At 35.8% G+C, this 21,862-nt stretch overlaps 1 protein-coding gene across 11 annotated transcripts in view; it reads right to left on the bottom strand.

Annotated features, from left to right (window-relative positions):
* ZMYM2 (zinc finger MYM-type containing 2) overlaps window positions 1-21,862 on the bottom strand; it is an 87,269-nt gene that overhangs the window by 39,966 nt on the left and 25,441 nt on the right. For 9 of the 11 annotated variants that reach the window (XR_011092767.1, XR_011092770.1, XM_068670987.1 and 6 more), the window contains 5 exons: window positions 19,266-19,551; window positions 15,461-15,626; window positions 14,443-14,655; window positions 2,638-2,788; window positions 1,740-1,855 (listed from right to left, as the gene is read on the bottom strand). Coding sequence is in view for 9 of the 11 variants with exons in the window: in XM_068670987.1 (XP_068527088.1) it covers window positions 1,740-1,855; window positions 2,638-2,788; window positions 14,443-14,655; window positions 15,461-15,626; window positions 19,266-19,551 (932 nt within the window). In the remaining 2 variants the exon portion in view is untranslated. The other 2 variants (XM_068671001.1, XM_068671014.1) reach the window with 2 other exon arrangements.

Raw genomic sequence — 21,862 nt, 5'->3', positions numbered from 1 at the left:
CACAGTAAGAGAAAGGGATGAATACAATGCCAGAAAAAGTACAAGAAAAAATATCTTCATTAGTAAAAAGTGAAAAACGTGGAGAATCATGATAAAGCAGTTTTTGTTGTTGCTGTTGTTTTGTTTTGTTTTCATTTTTTCAAAAAGATCATTGCAGAAAGCATTCCAATGTGACTAAATGGAATAAATTGTGATCTCAATTTAGGTCCAGTTCCTATGTGTCACTCAGGTATAAGCCCCCCCCACGGGAACACAGAGTCCAAAGCACACATTGCAGTATACTGTCCTCTCCATCTAAATACTAAACAAACAGAAGAAGCAGTTCTTATATTACCAACTTTTATCTAATGGTGAATATAATTTTATTCTTCTATACAGTGAACACATGAAAACCATCAAAAATCAGAATCGAACAGAGAAGATTAACCAAGCAACCACCTAGCTGTCCTTGGTGCTGCTGAGGACTCACAGATTGTATGCTACAACTTTGAGGAGAGACTTCCACATCTTACTGAAACTATAAAAAAAAGTATTAGCCAGGTCTCAATAAGACCAAGAACCCACAAAGGCATCACTGATCTGCTATTATATTCAACAGTGTTGCTAAATATTGATTTATCTGCGAATCCAAGAAGGCCCAGGTTGTACTTGTCATTCACTACCTTTATTTTTCTGCCTCAAATAGCAGAAAGTTTTCATTTTGAGCACTCTTGGGGCTGCAATCAATTGTAAGACCATGTAGAATGAAGTGGATGCTGAATGAGTTTGCAAGAAATCCAACAGATTTGTCATTACCTACTAACAATCCACATCTATTTTGTTAATCAGTTCCATTTAGATCGCACTGACAGACATCTACTAAGTTGGTTAGGACGAAAGCATAAGAACAGGGCAACATGTTGGAGGTCCCATCCAGGGAATGTTAAGGAAGCAATTAAGAGACTGATTTGATTTGCAGTAAACTTAAAAGTTTCATGACAAATGGGTTAACCCTACACGGGTGTAACTGCTTCCTCACATGGTGTTGAACAATTATCAATCAAACAGCACACATTTGGGGAAGCTCTTTTTACATACACAAATTGAAACAGTGTCTTTGAAACATTCTATGATCATCTAGACATTAATCACTACAACTCATTTTGCAAATGCTTTAACTAAGTCATATTAAAAAGATGACATTTTTTAAAAGCGTATCAGCCTCTTACAGCGTGCCTACAATTAGGCTTGCAACAATCCAATTTCTGGACGTAATTTAAACAGCTGGTTTCATCCATAAAATTTGCAATGACTTAGAATATAACTTTCCATTTCAGAGAGTCACTATTCCCCATGTCACAAACCTTTTTTCAGCACAATATCCAACATGAGAATGTTGTTACTGTATTTAGCATAAAAGAGATGAAAATTGATGGTTATCAATGCACAGCAGCAAAACTTATCTCCATATAGAGGCTGGCATGGGAAAAATAAGATGAGTAGTGGTATTGCTTTGGGTTCACTTACAGCATCAAGGAGAAATGGGTTATTATTATCCTGTAAGTTTAAGATAGTAACTAGTGTTATTATTATGAAACAGCACTTTCAAAAGAAATGGTTACAAGCCAGAAGCATCTGCTATGTTAATCGTTAAGTCATAAGCACGTACATAAAAGCAAGATTGCTTAATACGCAAATATTTAACACAAAGACAGGTACACAGATATTTAGGGAGGAAAATATTTAACACAACAGCTAACCTGAAATTTAGCTACACAACTGGAACTGCAAAAGTTGTACAGTTTTCCATCAGGCATTGTGGCTTGATACTGAGGTAAAGAGTTTCGTTTACAAAAGTGGCAAATAATTTCCATACCTAAAAGAAAAACGTAGTTTACAAATAAAATAAGTATAAAATAGTAACACAAAAAATACTGGGTTACAGGTCAGCTTTTCAATGTAAAAAGCTAATTTTTTTCTGTTTTCCAGCCAGCTTCAGTAAGTCACATAAAACAAAAGAAATTGCTTTTTTTTTTTTTAATTCTGCCATTAAAGCTAAGCACTGCATGTGAAACGGCAACTTCTACAACATTCAGTAGAGCATTTTCATCTTAAGTTTGATGAATTAAGATCTATGTCTGCTTTGCATAGTGAAGAACATAAGTTTTGAATTGATTTACTCATTCCTTTCACCCAGATTAAACAGTTTACCTAGAGAATGTTTCTATACGGTATAACTACGTCTATCCTTCTGCAAAAGAAAAAAATTATCAATTATTGTTTGAGGAGATAAAATGGGGTGGCACAAAGACAATAAAATATTATTTCACATGTGTGGAAGTTGCATTGCCATTCTGTGGCAGAGAGCACTTTATGTTGCAACATTTTTTTCCCCCCTCCGGAGACCTTAAGACAGATGAACTGTTTCAGAAATCAAGCAAAAATACTCGTGGGGAAAATGACCCCTCATGGATCCATCTACTAATGTTCAATATAAGATAATCTTTTCGAAATCTACATTTAAAAACCTATTAAGACTCTAAAACTCTGCAGAGATTCATTCTAAAACAAGTTAACCCACCCCCACTGTTCAATCTTGGAAAAAAAAATCAGGTCTACTCTTATCAGTGACGAAAATCCAACATCCTTGTCACTTACTTTGTGATTTTGGATATTTTGATTTTTGTGTGTTCATGCATGCAGTTGAGCAGTATGGCTCCATATATCCATTAGGTCCTATGCACTGAGTCATGTCAAAAAACCTGCACTGAGCTCTGCAGCCAGTACAAGATGTTAATTTGCCATATTTCTAAAACATAAAACAAAGCAAAACAATGCATTAGTTAAAACCATGTTCGGCTTTTGTTTTTAAATTAGAGTATAACAAACAGAAACTTATTTATTTCTGCAGTTCTCTCCCCCATCAGAACCTTCCTATACTGTCATTTTCTCAAGCGTAGTCAGCACTTGTTTCTCCCTCCTGGGACCTGGCTAAAACTACATTTCTGTGTAAAACCAAAAATAAATAAATATTTTAAAACTACCCATCACCTACAAACTGTGACAAGAGTATATGACAAGTTCTGCTGAGTTGGAGGGCTTGAAACGATGTTGTTTCTCTCTCCTTCATGGTTATATGGACAATGGTTTTATGACAAGAAATGGGAGTTTGGCATGAGGAAGGATAAATAATGGTGCTAAACTTGGAAGAAACAAAGTTGCACTCTGCCCCAAATAACATCCTTAATGTTATCACGTATGAGTTAGTTGCAGCACTTTCTTGGTAACAGCACTATTTGGAGAACTTCTCTAGCTTCTAAAGTCTTCTAGTTCTAGTCTACCAGGCAGGGGAAATACGCTGCAGAGTTCCTATACTCCTCATTTGAGCCAGTGAGGAACCACGACTCCCATTAACCTGAAAACAGACTCAGTTCTGACATCTCTCAACACAGCAGTCAGTCAGTCAACAGTGTCCCACAAAACAGAATAATTGTTATATAAAAAGCATGGAGAAGTTGCACTGAGCAGAAATACCAGTGACGAAGTGAGTAGACAAAAATTAGTAGTTTTGACCTGCCACATCTATTATTTACCTAACAGTGAAGTATGTAGCCTATGCACCATAAAGCCAGTTTCAGTAAAAATGTCGAAACATCTTCCCTGGCCACAGAAATTTATAAAGGCTTTGATAGCAATCACAATAATTCTCAAATTTGAACAATCACGAGTCTCAGATCAGACAATCTCTTCTTATTGGGTATTAGAAAATACCCTTCTGACACTCTGGCATGAAAGATTTCTTCCTGCCTTCTGTTCAGGAATGATTTTGGCATTGCCTCTCCTCTTTTTTTTTTCAAGGTTTAAGGGGAAAAGAAATGCAAGGAATCTTTCACATCTGCTCCACCTTGATCGAAGTAACAGAAGCTTAAGTGGCTATCTTTAGTCTTCCCACCTCTACTTACATTTGAGAACTAGCTAAACCCAGTCTCGTGAACACAGAAGACACTTAGGGTAGCATAAGATGACATCTTCCCTATATTAAAAATGCATACATGTAAGCATACAAGCTTATGCCACAGATTGGGTGTAGCATCTTGCATAGACTAGCAAATTTTCAAGATACCTCAACAACTTCAAAATTTGCACAACACTTTGATGAAATCTTTGCTGTGGATTTCCTCCAAAAAGGAATCTGTGCCAAGCTAGCAAGCTTCTACCTAGATAAAAATATTTTATATGGGTCCAGGATCCTTCTTTCCCATTTTTTCTTCTTTAAAAATGTTCCCCAGTACCTGCTAATCAATCCTCCTAATGAGCCACAATATTGGAAAAAAATCACACTAGGTACCAAGAGCTAAATGCACTAAATGCAACCATTGTACTGTTCTATGAGCTGCAGCTATTCCACCAATATTCACTCATCTCCTCTGGCATGCTGAGAAGACAGAAGTAGAAAATTGAGAATCCTTCAAGTTATACCATATATATAGGAGATCACACTTTACATAAGACTTCTCTTGAAAAAAGTTCAATGAACAACAACCATCAAAAAATCTGCACACACATATAGCCTTGGTACCTCTAGAACAAAACGAAATATAAATCTAGAAGCACTGGTACAAATATGCTGACATAGCTTAACGAAGAGCATTAAGGAATATGATCAAAAAACAACATACAGGCAGGTGGAGCTCTCACAAGTTCTTGGTCTGAAATAAAAATCAAAGCCATAACAACTTTATATCAAGATTAAAATATAATATATTATAAAAGAATTTATAGTAAGCTGAACAGAGTGTAACTGGACACGATTCACTGTATCAAAGTACTTCATGTTTGGACAAAACCCCTTGGAAGTAGAAAAAGCGTTTGCTAACCAACATCTCAATACATCAGAATTTAACTGGTATCAAGGAAGGCTCATGCACATGAAGTACAGTGCACTACCACGTCCATTATTTCTGAATTTCAAACATCCTTGTAATACTGGAGTTGTTTACTGATTTGACACTAGATCTTCCAGATGCTTGTTGTTTTTAAGTCTCTTTTACTATCTGTTAAAGCTACCAAATCTAGATCCGAAGTATCAATTTGCTTATAAATATTCCAAAATTAGAAGGGCAGGGTTTTTTACCTTTTTTTTTTTTTTGTATCTGCTGAGTATCCATAGAACCTTAAACTATGCTAGCAGTACAAAGACCATGAGTTTCACCAAAAGAAAAAATCAAGAATGCAGAAGATTCTCTCACGATTATTGTTACAGCACTTAAGAGAATTTAAGCATTTCTGTATTACTAGCAATTTCAACATATGTTGTTACAGGAGTGAAGAGGGGACAGCTGTGAAGGAAAAAATAAAACTTAAAAGGCTCCAAACCTCTTCAAATTTATCGCTCCCAAGGACTCGTCATCGTGTCCTTCAAGCTGAACTTTCGGTGTATTCTTTTCAGCATTCCTCAAACTTCTAAATTTGAATATTAAAACCATTCAAAAACTAAAGAGTACAACACTGCTATAAAAGAAATTAAAGCAATGATAAAATACCTGAAAGTACTAATCAATCACCATTATACAGCTGCATTGCACTTTTTTTTTTTAGTAGTCCAGCAGAAACACTTTCCCCATTGACAATATCAACAGGCATCCTTGCATTGTCCCATGTTTTTAGACAGCCATAATGCAAAACAAGAACTTTCTCCTGTTCTCAAGTGTGAAAAGTCAAGATGAGACTCTCCCCACAGTTTTGTACTCTCACATTCATTTCAATAGAATCACAGAATGGCTTGGGTTAGAAGGGACCTCAAAGATCACCCAGTTCCAACCCCCCTGCCATGGGCAGGGACACCTCCCACCAGACCAGGTTGCTCAGAGCCTCATCTAACTTGGTCTTGAACACCTCCAGAGATGGGGCATCCACAGCTTCTCTGAGCAACCTGAGCCAGTGCCTTACTAACCTCTGAGTGAAGAATTCTTCCTATCCTCTAATCTAAATCTCCCCTCTTTTGGTTTAAAACCATTCCCCCTCATCCTCTCATCATCTGACAGACATAGTTTGTCTTCCATCTCTAAGAATTTGTAGTATTAATTTTAACCCATAGAAAAAGTAAAATTTGAGAATCCTTTCTCTGGAAGTATTCTTGAAGCTGGACTAAAGCAAACAGAAGCTTCATGGAAACTAAGTAGAACTACGTTAACGTATTGGGTAGAAGAGCAATCACGAGGCATGGATTTATGGCCTGGATGCAAGACAAATTATGGTAACGACAGATCCACAGAACCAAGAATGGTATGAGGGTCACTACGACTCAGCAGTTGTCTTGTCCAAGATGAGAACTACAGGAAGTCATATGAAGTTCAACAGAACAATAGTAAAACAAACAGAAGGAGGTTGTTCTTCACCTAACAAGGTCAGCAGAACTTCTTACTGAAGAGCGTCATGGATGTTAACACTGTATATGAACACTGTACATGTGTTAACTGCAGAAGCACTCAGATTCATTTTAAAATAAGTGAATGGAAAGTTATTCAAGTTTCAAGTGATCCCTCGATCTAAAATCAGAAGTAAAAAAAAAAAAACAAAAAAACATTTAGGACAAAGTATCATAAATATACCCATCCTGTTCTTACTGTTCCCTGTATGCCCACCTACATACACTGCAGGCATTGCAATTCCTACTCTGAACCAGTAGTTGTTTTCATTCTCTTACTACGTAAGATTTTTCTTTTTAGTTCAACTTGAACATTTTAACTCTTCAAAAGGAAAAATGTGTTCAGAAAAAAGGAAATGAAGAAAAATGTAAAGCTGTGTCGATGCTGTTAATGTGTCATGGTCATGAGACAAAAAAACTTTACTGGTAGAAAGAAAAATGAAACAAGGAATACCAAAATCTTCATTATTGACTAAGAGGGAAGGAAACACAAAATACAAGACTTCATGATTTTATTTTGAACATCATTGCTTCATTCCTCATTCCAGAAACACAGCATCATGAACGGACCTCCAAAGATCAAGTCCAACCTGAATCTCCAGCATGAAGTCCAAAGCAAAAGTGGAAGCCTGAACATTCTTGTCTTCTTCCACTTGATTCCAAAATCACTCACTCTTTCATGACATTTTTAAACCCTATAACAGGCTTAATCCTATAAATCAGATCTACTTCTCATGGTAAGTAACTAATAATAGAAATACAATAAAATACTTCAATTCTTAGGAGTCATTAATTCAGTATACATTTCAAGTCTTCATTCTGTCCGCTAGGATAGTATTAAACTCCAACTGACAACTACAAAAATGGCTATCAAGACACAAGACAAAACAGTAGAATTAGATATATTCCAGAAATAATGGTACTGTGGCAACAGAAATCCAAATTCCTAGAAATAAGAGAAAATTCATTTGGAGGCTTTCTGAGGAATTTGCTCGTGTCATTATTAGCAAAGGTGTCTACTGAAGGGATGATGAAAGCTGAAGTCTGGAGCTCTTCTTGTACATACCATAACTAAGAATAAAGATCAAGCCCAAAAACAAGTATCAGACCAATACTACAAATTCATGGTAGTTCAGAAATAATGTTCACTTCTGTTTGCAAACTATAACTTATTATGGTCTCCTTTCTTGAACCTTCCAGTTGCAGGAATATCTTAATAAAGCTATTAGTGCCTAAGATCTGGGTACCTGCATTACTAGCTTTTGTTCGCCACTGAGAAGAGCAGCATGGCCTCTTTCATGTTCCTTCAAAAGGATGACAGACATATCTGCAGCCTAAGAGCATTCTTGCTACAATCTCTCCCATGCAAAGACCAGTTGATTAAGAACATGAGACCAGCTGATTGCTACAATGCTATACAGCAGCCCAAAGATCTGTTTAGAGCTGGAGGAAGTCCCTTGCAATTCAACTTATAGAGTCCACATAAGAGACCTGTACATACTTCTCAATCCAGGCAAAAGTTTCTCTCCACTATCTTTACAGAGTAACAGTTTAGAATTAGAAATATGATAAAAATAGGGAAAACTTCCAGAAAATATTCAGTGACAGACACACAGACAACCTTTGTTCAAATAGAAAGTAAATGAGAAAGAAAATGGAAAATTTCTGGAAGTAGAAAAGCAGAGATATTCACTACATGGAATTCTACAATAACGGAGATGCACTAGAAAGGCAATCAAGCAAGCAGCAGCTGAACTGCTTCAGATTTATTTGAAAGAAGGATGGTCCAGATGGATCCAGAAGCAACACACGTCTAAGAAAAGAACCAGATGTCAGCAGAATCTGTAACAGTAAAGAAAGAAGAAACCGTATTATTTATTGAGCCTTCTGAAATACCACACCCATACCGTCTCTAACCCAAAGAATAAACTCTTCCCTCCTCCAACTTAAGGTTAAGATTAGTGACACGTCAAAAGCATTTGCCCATGTCTTAAGAGCAAAGGCTCTTAAGTAGTTGCTTTTGTGGTTCTTGAACACCAAGTAATTGGCGTTTCAGCTGAACTACACAAACAACCAAATCATTAACACGTCCACTAACTTTCCTCTGGCATCTCCAACTTCCAGTGCTCCCTCTACTTGCCAGTTTCATTCCTACTCCCCAGACATTTATCTTCATGAATTTAAGGAAGGAAGAGATTAAGAATCCCTTCTTCCCTTACCTCATAAAGGTTACTCTATCTATATGAAACCTCTTCCTTCAGTTTCATATTTATTCCGTTTCATGTTTATTTTGCCTTTTCTTTTTTCCCCTCTACCTCCAATCATTCGAGGTGCAGCAGTGCACTGACGTGGTTACATCTATGTCAACTCCAATACCTACTCATATCCCCTCCTTGCTTCCTCTTCATAACCACTTCCTGTGCTCCCATACAGATTACACCTCACAATTATGCCTTAAGTATTTTTTCTTCAGAAGTACATGGCTGTTTTAACATTTCTGATGAACCTACCTCATTCTATCTACTAAAATAGGAGTGAGACAGAATGGGAATATCCCTAACAGTTACTACTAACAACTCTGGTGCTTCAGTAGCCTGGTTATATAGTTGTAAGGGTTTGTTTATTTTTTTAATTGGAGAGCAACAGGTTCTACATGTGGGGAAAAAAAAAAAAAGAAAAAAAAAAAACATTTAAAGCAGAAATGGTTATTAAATGGTTCCAGAAACTCAAGTAAATAAGATTTACTTATTTCTAGAGGGATTTGGCTTGCATCTGAGACACAAGAAACTGGAGGTATAAATATTAAGAGGCTTCAAAGAGAAACCTCACCCCATACAGATCAAGAACGAAAGGAAGTGGACTGTCTTCATTGGTAAAGATTTATTTCATCTAGACCATGAGAGATAAATGGAAATAGCTAGATGCTACTTCTTAGTCTGGTACTAAGACATAGTACGTGAAGACAGACAGAAGTAGTTTACTACATGAGGAAGAAGTTCTGTTATCAAATCACAGTTCAGTTGAACTGGCTGAAACCTCAACATGGTCTCTTTGGAGAGACCAGAAATAAAAATTTAAATTGAAATATTAGAAATACTGACTTTTTTTTTTTTTGAAGAGGCTGCTCAGACCTCACAGTTGCTGCTTTTATCAGCTGTGTTTATTGAAACACAGACACTTGCAAAGAGTTTAAAAAGCAGTAACTACTGCAGGAAGCAGGAGATTTCATAGCTAACTGTACTACCAAAAAAAAAAAAAAAAGAAAATAGGACAGATTCATCTTAATAACAAGAGCACAGGGAAAGAACAGACACTGCATGGGACAAGTTAAAAACCCTGAACACTTCCACTGAAGCATCATGCAATAAGACATTCTAGCACAGCATTCTGTATAAATTCATACTAGTAGATAAGATACTTCTTGTGAGAGTAAATCCAAGCTCTATATAAATAGTAACCCTAAATTGCAGAACTGACATGCATGTCATCGTATACAACAAAGGTTCCTAAACCTCTGCATCCAGGTAAAGACACAATTTCACAAAAGAAATTGCTAAGCAAGGAGTAGAATGTGAAACATCACATTTGAGTCACAGCTGCCTATGTTGGGCTTTTTCTATTGCCTGTCTGTGAGCAAAGAGCTTGTAGGGATGGCATAGCCTTGTTAGTCTTAAAGGACATTCAAGGAGTCTTCATCTAATCCAGGAAGACAACCCAATGGCCTTTTTCATAGAATCATTAGAATCACAGAATTATTAAAGTCGGAAGAAACCTCCAAGATCATCTGGTCCAACCATCCCCCTACGACCAACATCACCCACTAAACCATGTCCCCAAGCACCACGTCCAACCTTTCCTTGAACGCCCCCAGGGACAGTGATGCCACCACTTTTTTTTTTTTTTTTTTTTTTTTTTAAAAGTGCAGAAGGAAAATTAACACTAGATGAAAAGACACTGCAGCATCCTCTCCAACCAGGAAAATACCCATTTGATTTGCATTCACCTGGTATTCAACTTCATTCCAAAACTATTAAGAAATCATGAAGGGGAAGGAGCTCTAGCCGTTTCTTTTTTGACAGCAGATGAAGACCATTGCTTTTAAGAAGAACCCGAAGGAATCAAGGTCAAGGACATTCTAGCAATTATTTTGTTGAGGAATCAAAAAAGACAAAAAAGGTGAAGCATAAAAAAAAAATTCAACTAGTAAAGTGTTAAACATGTTTCATGCCAGAATCAAGAAAACTGTGGACTGATCAGGCCAGTAAGCAAAACAGTTCAAAGACTTATCTATAGAAGAAGATGCAACCAGACTCAGCCTTATCTTAGTTGAAGAGCTGAAAATTAAAACTTATGGCTGGTAGCACAAGTCAAGTCACAGACTTCACTTGATCCTTCAAACAAGGTTGTCAGGAATGTACCCAGCTCGTTGTACCCAACCAGGGTACAACAAACATCGTAACTGCCTTGAAAAGGAAATGGGCTTATTTTGTGGATATGGAAAATATCCAATAGTAAGTGCAGCAAAAACTTTGAAATGATGGTTGTAGCTGCTTTGGATAATATCTTCATGGCAGGCATACATGGGGTTTCTTTCAATTTGTTGCATATATACTGTATTTTTATGTGTAAATTCTCATTTTAATTATGAGATGCCTACACAAAGAAATCAAAATATTCTAGGATTTCCAAAATTACACAGGCAATATGGTATCTGACAAAGACATGACTACCTAATTCACCTCTAGAGTTGTGTTTTCTTTACTTCTTTTGTTCAGCATCATTCTTCAAGTCCTTCTTGCCCCCCTAGATGTGAAGAGTTCGAACTGCAGTGCAATAGGTAAAGAATTTACAATCTAGAAGTAGTAGTCACCTTCAGGTTTAAAAATACCTGCTTCTTGTACGAATTTTCTTCTGATCTTTTTATCTGAACTGTCACAATGACTTCAGTTTTGGAGGAAGGTTTTAACGTTATTTTCTCATTATTTTTTAAGAGCTTCATTTGCACTTAGCTGTCTTGATGAATGGCTGTTGTACTATCAGGATAACTAATTTTTTTCTTCAGAGGCTACGCCTATGTAGTTTTTTTCTTAAATTCTAACAATTTATTAGTCTATTTATCTTTCATAAGTTTCTTTTACTATGACAAATTTAAGCTCTGTAATTGTATCAGTTGTAGATAAGAAAGAACAACCATTAGGAAAGCAGAACACAGGACATAATATTCAGGATCATTTGTCTCAGTTTTAAAGCAGGTTCTGAAAATAGTCCATAGAAAGCTATGTGCATCCATCACTTTCAAGTGTGACTTAGGCACTTCAGAAGACCTACTCCCCATGCACTCCCATATCCCATAACACTTGCTTATTTCCCTGCCTCCCACCAACGCAGTCTAGAGCAGAGGAAAGAAACCCTTCATCAACAGTGGATTATTTGCACTCGGTGGCCATTCCAAGAGCCACAGTAATTTTTTATTGTGCACAATTTTCATTTCTCATTCCAGGAAGAAAAAATGTCCATGATAAGTTAATGAAAATTAATTGTTCAAATCAGTGTAATATTTATTTAAAAAATATGGATGAAGTATATAGATAGGTACAAGTAATAAAAATCAGTTTTCATTTATTACTTACTACTACAAATGTATAGTGATAAGCTTATGACATTTACAAAATAAACTGCTTAATACAAAGCTCGTACCAGTAAGACCTATTTATTTTACAATTTTTTGTAAGAAAACATTTGCTAAAACTGTTATGTCACACATGGTAATCAGTTGCACAACACAACGTTGTAATCAAATGACACATCAACTTCTCCTGTATTATTGGCTCCAGTGTGTTTATTTCAGCATGTAAAGTCTCCCGTATTGTCTCCTTCACTAGTTCTCCTTTAACAGCCATATCTGAATCAAAGATTTCCAAGAAAACATTGTTACTACTGAATAAAGCAACCTGTGATTTACCAATTGTTGCCTAATGATTTACCAGTGACATTTTCCAAAGTCTAAACTTCTTTTCAAAAATAGAATTCCTTGAATATGTTCAGTTCAAAAACCTTAATGAAAATGCAAGTTCAAATCTAAATAAATCTTGCTAGACAACTAGTTACTCTGAAATAGTTGTACCCTGAGCAACTTTGACACCTACAACAACATACACTAAAAAAGCTCCTAATTTTATAGTTCTCTTAATATCAAAAATACTCCCAAAACCCACAGAACTCCAGGAACATTTGCAATCTGCCGGCTATGAATTACATTTAATCACCAGTCCAAACTAGATGCCCATGAGCACTAGAGTTAAGCTTCTCACAGCCTATTACAGTTCCCCAGTACCAAATATTTCCAAAAAACTTGTTTGAATAAAAACTGCAAACTGCTATCAGAACTGAATACACCAAAACAATGCATGTTTCTCAATTTGAAAAGTTCTCTTAAGGATCCGCACAATAATGTACAACATCCACTTACTATTTATGAAGATTTCCTGGTACTGCAAACTGCTCCTCCTCCCCAAATCAAACTAGCATATACAACTTGCTACCCATACCTTTCTCAAGTACATATCTAAACACAAAATACAGAAATATCTAAACAAATAGCGTACAGTCTGTAATGAGTTAAGTACAGATTTATCATTCAACCTCTCAAAATTCCACGTTCATTTCTTAATTCCATATGCAGTGCATGTTATACTGGTTGTGTGGGAATGTCTCAAGTTCAAAGTTAATCTCATGCCTTTTTGTTTCTTCGAGAGACAGTATTCAACGTTTCTTCAAGTCTTGCCATGGCTTCTGGGTATGCCTATGTTTTTAGTATCTTGGAAACCTATCCTGTCCCTTTTGGTTTCGCTGTGACAAAAGAACAACGCTTAAGTTACGTTTTCAGTTATGCTATTTACATATGCACGTTTCCAGAATTGCTCTTTGCACATTGCATATACACAAGAACAGCCAACCCCAAAAGTAGCAAAACTGAATGTTCAAAGAGAAAAAACAAACAATGTTAACATTAAGCAACTTATATAAACATTCAGTGCTGGGCTCATTGATTTCTCAAAAATGGAAAGAGATGAAGGAAGAACCCAAAGCAATATTCAGCACATTCAGCACCGGGGCCACTCACATATTCAAGTTAATTAAAAAAAAAAAAAAAAGAAATTCCTTGCTAGTAAAATAGCGATTTTGCATTTCATAACACTATCCCTGAAAACTCAAAGCAATGTGGACCAAACAGTAAAACTAACAAAATCCCCGAATTGCTCATTTCCCAAAACATTTAACATTTCACAACTATGAAATTGTTATCATAGCATAAATAGTGTGATTAATGTTTAAACCTTCCAACCAGCATTAGGAATGAACGGTACTATGTAAAGTGCATCACTACTCACCATCAGATTCTTGATTTGAAACCATTTTGAACCACAACAAGTATTAATATCTTAACAATTTTAAGAATAAATAAAACCCAAACCAAGTAAAGAAAACAAAAACACAAAATTTAAGACATGAAAGAATAAAAGTAGCTATCATTTTCAAAATCATATGCTGTACAGTGAAGAGACATAGTACAGGTACATAGGCAACGTGTAAGCATATTCTCACAGCAATGTCCAACCTACACATCCTGTATATGTTTGGATGTTTTAATCGTGTAAAAGTGAGCTTCTAAATCAAAAAAAGTTATCACTTATGAACCAGTAAGCTTGTGTGTCAGCCTTGCTTTTACCATACTCCTAAATGATGTACCCATTACAAATGATGCATCCATTAGAAAAAAATAAATTATTAACAGAAATGTTAATTGCAATGATATTTGGTTCATAACCAATAAGTATTGTTATTACAGTAACAACAAAAAAAACAGTAGTAAAAGGCCCATTTGGGTTAGTTTGCCCACACTTGCATTAATGCCATATTTTTAGAAGTCTTTGTTACTTAAGTCTTCTAATAAAGAATAAAACCACATTATGAGTAAGAGGATAAATTTAAAGAGTATTAATGCTTATTTAATTTATAGATTAAGAAATAATTACCTGCTTGTATTCACCAACGCAGTTCTGACAGCAGAATCTCTTCTGCTGACCATCAATAGTAAGAATATTGTTTCCAGCTCCTTTACTGGGTAAATACTCCCCACAATGCTCACAGCAATTCATTATTAAACCATTTGCCATCCTGTATCTATTGAAGCAGTGGTCACTGCACAGCTTATGAGTCATATTTTTAAAGCTAACTTCATGACGAATCTGAAAAATAAGAATAAAAGTATTCCATCACCACAAAAATACCAACTTGCCTGACTACTAGAGAAGTCAAAAATCTTGCATTCAAACACAAAACTATATAAAAAACACCACCGATTTTACTAGCTGAGTAATTCAAGGACAAATCATGTAGTATAGAAGTTTCTTCTGTTTCCAAAGTTATAAGCAAAATCTTGGACCCATTTGTTCTTGCAGCCTAGAAGCCAAGATCACAGGGAAGGATGTAATAATTGGGTACTAGAACAGAAGGTCAATTTATGCAACTGTACAAAATAAACATGCAAAGACTGTCCAGACACACACGTACCAAAAAATGTGTACGTTAGCCTGAACTATAGTGTCCCCATTAATGGCATCAAGAGGAAATACACTAATGAGAACTTAGAATGAAGTATATGGTATGCATCTCAAAATGTTGGTGTAATATTTCAAAATATACAGTAAAAACTAATTCTGTAAATTGTGACTTTTTAATGTTAATTCTTCTGCTTGGGAGATCCATGTTATAATTACAAGAAGCAATGCTCAACAAAATTCTTGACAGTAGCTACAAAAATATCAGCAAAGGCACTTTCTTAGAAGTCTAATAAAGTCAACAAGAGTAATTTTTCTCTCTTGTTTCTTTATTTGCTCTTCATATATATTAAGCCTATCTCAGTGTACATAAAATGCTGAATCATTTTAAATTTCCTTTTTTTTTCAGTTCTCTTAGAATATTTATAAACCAAGATTATTCTGACTATTTTCATTACGGAGAACAAGATGGAAAAAACAAAATCAAGCAGACCTCAGTTAGTTTACCACAGATAGTGCATCTTGATTTATTCAAAGCTCCTTTTGAGGGATTCTGTTTATCTTCATAGAATGATAGACACGATGTACTGCAAAACTCCTGGAAAGACTCACTTGAATCAACTTGAGCAACAATGGTACCTTTCATTGTTGTTATATCTCTGAAATAGAAAAAAACATCTAGAGTGTATGTGTATAATTATATATTTAAACAAGAACACTTTACAGCTTGTAACATGCATTCTTCCTTTAAATGCTTGTATTTCATATTTCAAAACAGCTTTGTGGGTGTAGAATTGTTAGTCACATGTCAAACACTAAGTTTAATAAATTTTTCTATGACTAACGTCAGCACTCCAAATACAATGTTTCCTGCATAAAAACATATTCCCCTCCACCCCCCACCTGGTGTTATTTTTTTTTATTATTATTTTTTAATTACATCATTCTAGAACTACGTAACTAATGCATCATTGAGCTTGCCACAACTGGTACTTAATCTTAAACCAAAAATGAATATGGTGAATTTAAACTAGCTCTTTGGCAACTTCACACAAAAGCTGTTCTTAAATTTCATACAAGAAATTCAGAGCTACATGTAATAGAGAAGGTTGTTTTCTCGTATTTAGAAATGTAATCAAAATTATTAGAACTACACCACTATAAACCCTAGTTTTATCACTATTTTAAATGTTAACACCATTAAAGTCCCAAAGCACCTTAACAGTTAACATAGTTGCCCACGAAGCTGCACCAACCTAATGCATAAAACCAGACAAGTAACAACCAATAAAATTAATTAGAAGTAGAGCAAATCCTCTTCTTTTTCCACTAAAGTGGAAACTTTAACTTTCCTGATCAAACTTTCTAAACTTCTCTGATCTTCAACTGAGTGCTGCACACAGAGCAAACTGAAGATAGCTACCACCACATTCATCAGTCAGCCCTTGGATTCAGGTCTTCCAAATTTGTAAGACCATCTCACTGGTGGTTTCACTCAATCCCAAACTATCATAGGCCGTAAATTAAAAGCAGGAGAAGAAACAGAAGTCTCCCTGTCTGCCTATTACGTAAATAAATAGTCAGCATCCAGGAAGTGCTATTAGACAGAATAAATAAAAAACTGATTGGGCAACTCTAGCTCTTCACTGATATTATGATCGATCATCAGCTAGAAAAGACATCTCCCAGACACTCATACATAGGAGCTCTGAAACTAGGATGAGTGGGAAAGTGCTGTATGGTCCCTAGACAGGAGGAAATTCTTATGGTGGTGAGGCCCTGGCACAGGCTGCCCAGAGAAGCTGTGGATGCCCCATCCCTGGAAGTGTTCAAGGCCAGGCTGGATGGGGCTTTGGGCAGCCTGGTCTGGTGGGAGGTGTCCCTGCCCATGGCAGGGGATTGGGACTGGGTGATCTTTAAGGTCCCTTCCAAACGAAATCATTTGATGACTCTACAAAAATAAACTTGTACCACCCCTGTATATTATTAACATTTGCAAGCCTGTCTCCCATCAAAGGAAAGTCAGCAGATTTTGGCTTGCCTTTTGGCAAGATAGAAGGGATTTAGGCTTGGGACTGCTATCATTTCTGATCTGCAAAACAAAGCCAGAGCTCCTGCCCTGAGCAGCTTACAGTTTCTGGCTGGATTCCATAAGGACTTACAAACACTTGTAATTTTCAAAGCGTAGGAGTCTGAGGTCAAAAAGAAGTAACAAAGTCAATAAAATTTGAGTTTTATAAACACTAAGGAGAATGCCAGGCATTTCTTACACTTTTCTTCTTACTAACATTCCTATGCTATTTATCTAGTTTCAAAAGGGTTTATTTCTATAGAGTGTTATTTTAAAAAAGATTTACAATAAAAAATGTAGAAGCTTTATTCCTGATGAGGGTGTGTATCTATATATCTATTTTTTCTTCAAGTCATCTTAAGCTTCACCTTTTCCACTTACTCTACACATTTGAAGATAAAATTGAGCATTACCTCTGAAAGTCACCTGTGACATATCAACTACTATCATTGCTCCAGTCTACATTCCACATCTCCTACATTTTGCTAGAGTTGCCATATTCTTTCACTAAACTGCAATCTGACAATACCATTGCTGCATTAGTAGGAAAGGAATGCAAACACAAATTCAGAACAGAGTACCTGGTTTGCTACAATGGGGTAGCAAAAACTCAGCAATAAAGCAAAAAAGCTGGATAATATTGGCCTTCATAATAAAGCCACACTAGTGAGGAACCATTTAGTTCATGTTCCATCTTCCATCTAAGTGTGACTGAATGAGCAGCTGAATGCTAATGGAAGAGTGAAGATCAACATCACCTCAAAAACAGTCTGAAGATGACTTCACAGATGTTCTCTAGAAATCAAACACTATACAAACTATTTTATAAGCAACGAAGCTAGAAATACTTTCTCATCATTTTCATTTGTATGTATCCACTTAAAACTCACTGGCAAGTACATCCAAAGACACAGTTATAAGAAAAGCATTGATTTATCCATAAGCTTTCAAGATTTCAGTCAGGAAAAAAAAAAAATATTAATCTTCATCTTCACATATGATACAGCTAGTGGAGCATTTACCATGCCAGATCACTTCTAATAAAAAGAAACAGGCATACAAACTGATAGAAAGAATACAGAGTGCTCTTAACTAGCACTACAGAGGTAAAGGGTTGAGAGAATTTGAGGTTTTATGTATGTTTAAGAAGAGCTAACATGTTAGATTTGAAATATTTACAGTGTACCAAGGTAAGAAAATGCAGGATATAAATACTTCCTATAGTTTAATTTTACTGAGTCTCAAGAGAAAGACAAAAAAGAGAGATCTGGATACAAGCCATTCATCCACCTCATTGCATATTAATGTAAAACTTTTACTAGCTTTAATCTGTGATTAAGCAGAAATAATCCTCTCCAAAACATGTATTAATAAAGGCAGTCCTTAGTGCAAGATATTTTTTTTTGGTTCAGTAAGAATTCATCATTTAATTAGTGTCAGTGCAGGGTGTACTAGACTGAGGGACTTTTCTGGAAAAAAAAAAAAAAAACACAACACACAAACAGTCCAAATACCTCAGTTATCAGTATGCCGAAAAAAACAAGATAGCATAGCTAGTTTGTACACCTAACACTACAAGAATGATATCATGGAAGGTACTTCTTTGGCAATTTTAAGTTTTGGAAATAATGAAAAATTGCAAGTCAAACCTACCCAGTAATTTAGAGTAAGCCTCTTAAAAGTATGCTTATTACTCTTCTACTATCTGCTCAAGTTATTTTCAACTTCCAGTGTTGCCATAGTTGCACCTATTCTATGGGACAAGCCCAAAGCACCTCTTCCCTACAGACTACCAACAGTGGAAGAACTCCACTGAGCTCCAGCTGCTTTCAGTTCCTACCCCATTTTCGATGTCTTGGTTTTATATCTTTTGCTATCAAAATGAAAGCTTTTTATTTTAACATAAGGTCCACTTTTTAAATGAAAAATACTGTATCTAAGGAATCTATCTTGGCATGGTATACAACTTGTCTTAAAAAAAGATCTGCAATTTTTAGATTTTACCTTTCATAGAAAATCTGCCCTACTCTGAACTCAAACACTGATAGACTTGTTTTGTTACAGCGTACACAGTGAATTCATTTCCAAACATTAAACTGACACTATATAAAGCACTTGAATAGACAGATTTTATATCATTAATAGAGCAATTCTCATAAATGCATGAGAATCTCAAGTATTACTGGATTTAGCTGCTAATATGAAACAAAATAAAAAAATCCCTTACTTTCTGCACATAACACAAAGTTTCTTTGGAGTGGGTTTGTGTGAGAATGATGAGAGGCAGGTAGTAGAACAAAAAAGGTGAGCTGATCCTTTCCGCTGATACGCAGTCTGTCCCTTTTGTAAAGGCTTTTTGCAGTTTGCACATGTGACTTTAACCTGTTTAGAAGGCTGCTGCTGAGCAGAAGGCTGGAAAATCTGTTTAGGAAGTGATGCTACTGGTGACAAAGAATCCACACCTGGTTGCTTCTGATTCCTAGGGAATGAAGCTGACTGGGATATCCAAGAATCTTCAGGTAAAAAAAAAAAAAAAAAAAGGTTAAGTGAACATACATGTATATTACATAGAGAGAGAATAATATCCATAGATTTTTTTCGTATTGGAACTGACAACAGAAGATAAACAGTATTTTAAAATTTGAAGTTTAAAATAAAATGCACTTTCATTGTACCACTCTCCACTGTTGCAGAAAACTTCAGAACACCCATTAAGTCTCAGGATGGTCCCCCATTCTACACCTTGAAGCAGGTTTTGCAGACCTCAATTCACTTGCACTGTGTTTGCAAACTGGTAATTGTATCTCCAGACAAACAAAACTGTAATTACCAACTGCAATTAAAAAGAGAGACCAACAGAGAACATGGAATTTCAAAACCAACGTTTGAGATACAAACTTCTCAAATGTATCTATAAAACCATGAAATGTTATGAATTTCATTAGTTATTTTGTACTAAAGCAAGCTTTTAGCAACTGATGTGTTTAGCCTCAGGTATAAGTCCTAGATTTGGGGTTCCCCCCGACTTGTCTTTTAGTCTTGTCTCCAGACAAGAGAACTGTACTGCAAAGCCAAGCAGAGTGGGTCCACATCTGGGATCTGCATCTACGTCAGTGGTTATTGCAGGAATTTGTTTTTAACCTTTTCAACGCAGTGAGTACCGCTTAATCTACAAGATGGCATAGTCATGACTGTTTCACGTCTTCCTCAGAAGAAACCAATACACCTAAAAAGTAAGTCTCCATTACGTTCGTAATTCCATGTCCTTGTGCTCCAGACCTGATTAGCCCTCTACTTGCATTTTTGTACAATAGACTACTATAGAACCATGCCACTTTTAGCCAATCTTTTATGGCATAACATTTTGCAGAACAACTTGTATAACAAGAACTTAAGTAAAATTTGCTATTGAAAAAGCAATGCATCTAGAAATATCACATGCGTCTGTTAAATTACATGTTCAATAATCTGGTTTGGACCAGAAAATACAGTTCTAATGAAAAAGAAAACAAACAATACAGCCCTTCAATAAAATCGAATTTCTAGGCTTTTTGTTGGAAATGTAAACTTTCATTTTAAATAACTACCACCACAATTCAGGAACTTTTAGCTTCTGAAGGATGCCAAGAGTGATATATTATGTAAGAATGAAAGAAAACCTGAATAGAAACTTCTCTCCACTACAACAAACCATTTCACACATTTCCAAAAGCATATATCAGCTATCCCAAGTACCATCAAAGCACTTGGGACTTACCTTTCAAGCCTGTTACTCCAAACATTTACAATAATATTTCACTACTGCATACTGTTTCACCTCATAGCTACAACTGTATTTGGTAGTAGTTGTGCTACTGTTTTTAAGCTTTAAGCTTTTTTAAGTTTACACTGAATTTACCGTAAATAAATGTAGATAAATAAAAAGTCTGAAGCCTTTAATGTCCTACTGCAGCAACTACTTTAATGTCCTACTTCAGTATGTTCCTGCACTGCTATTAAACTAGTAACGACAATGAAATAACAAAAATTATTTCAAATCCTACAACTTCAGACAACAAAACCTTAACCTACAGACTCTAGTAACCGCCCATAGCTTGTAATTAAGGGACATTATCTCAGTCCGTAATCATTCATTAAACTATATGAGAAGGTGTCTTCTATTTTTTTGAAGTATTTTTTTCACAAAGGGTTTTATTAAAGTTATTTTATTGCATAGCTTTAAAAAAATTGTGACAAACTTTCAAGATCTCGTTACAGCAACAGATATTCTTCAACAAGTGGAAGATCACTTCCCAGCGTAACTTTGCAGCTGTCAAGGCTGTCCTATTTCTCAGACATGTAATACAAGTTGGAAATCAACTTGTTGCAATGCTTGAGGGTAAAGAGAAGGGGCTACAACAAAGAAGTGGGGAGAAGAGGGAACAGAAAGAGAACAAAACACATTCCTCTTTAAACCATTAAACATGTTTACTTTTTAAAGCACAAGTCTTTACACTGACTATCTAAGTTATGCTAGCACAGTGCTCAAGGTAAAATTCACCTGAGTGCGCTCTTCAAATTTTTCTATACTGTTACGTGAACTACCTCAGACAGCTGATTATATCCTGACAGCACCTTAATACCTCACAATATTTTCAGATCCTCCTCATAGAAAGAGGTTTCAGGTGGGAGCACATAGTTTGTGTCTCCTCTATCAGGAACACGTAGCATATGCTGTAAAATTACATGTGCTTGTAGTTCCAGTAAGCACTCAACTTCCACGCACCAAAACATAAGCTTGCTAGGCCCATTTGGGTTTGAAACTTTTAATCATGATTTCCTAGT

The sequence above is a fragment of the Anas acuta genome, chromosome 1 (assembly GCF_963932015.1).
Source record: "Anas acuta chromosome 1, bAnaAcu1.1, whole genome shotgun sequence".
NCBI lineage: Eukaryota > Metazoa > Chordata > Aves > Anseriformes > Anatidae > Anas > Anas acuta.
This window is presented reverse-complemented; position numbering and strand designations above follow the sequence as displayed.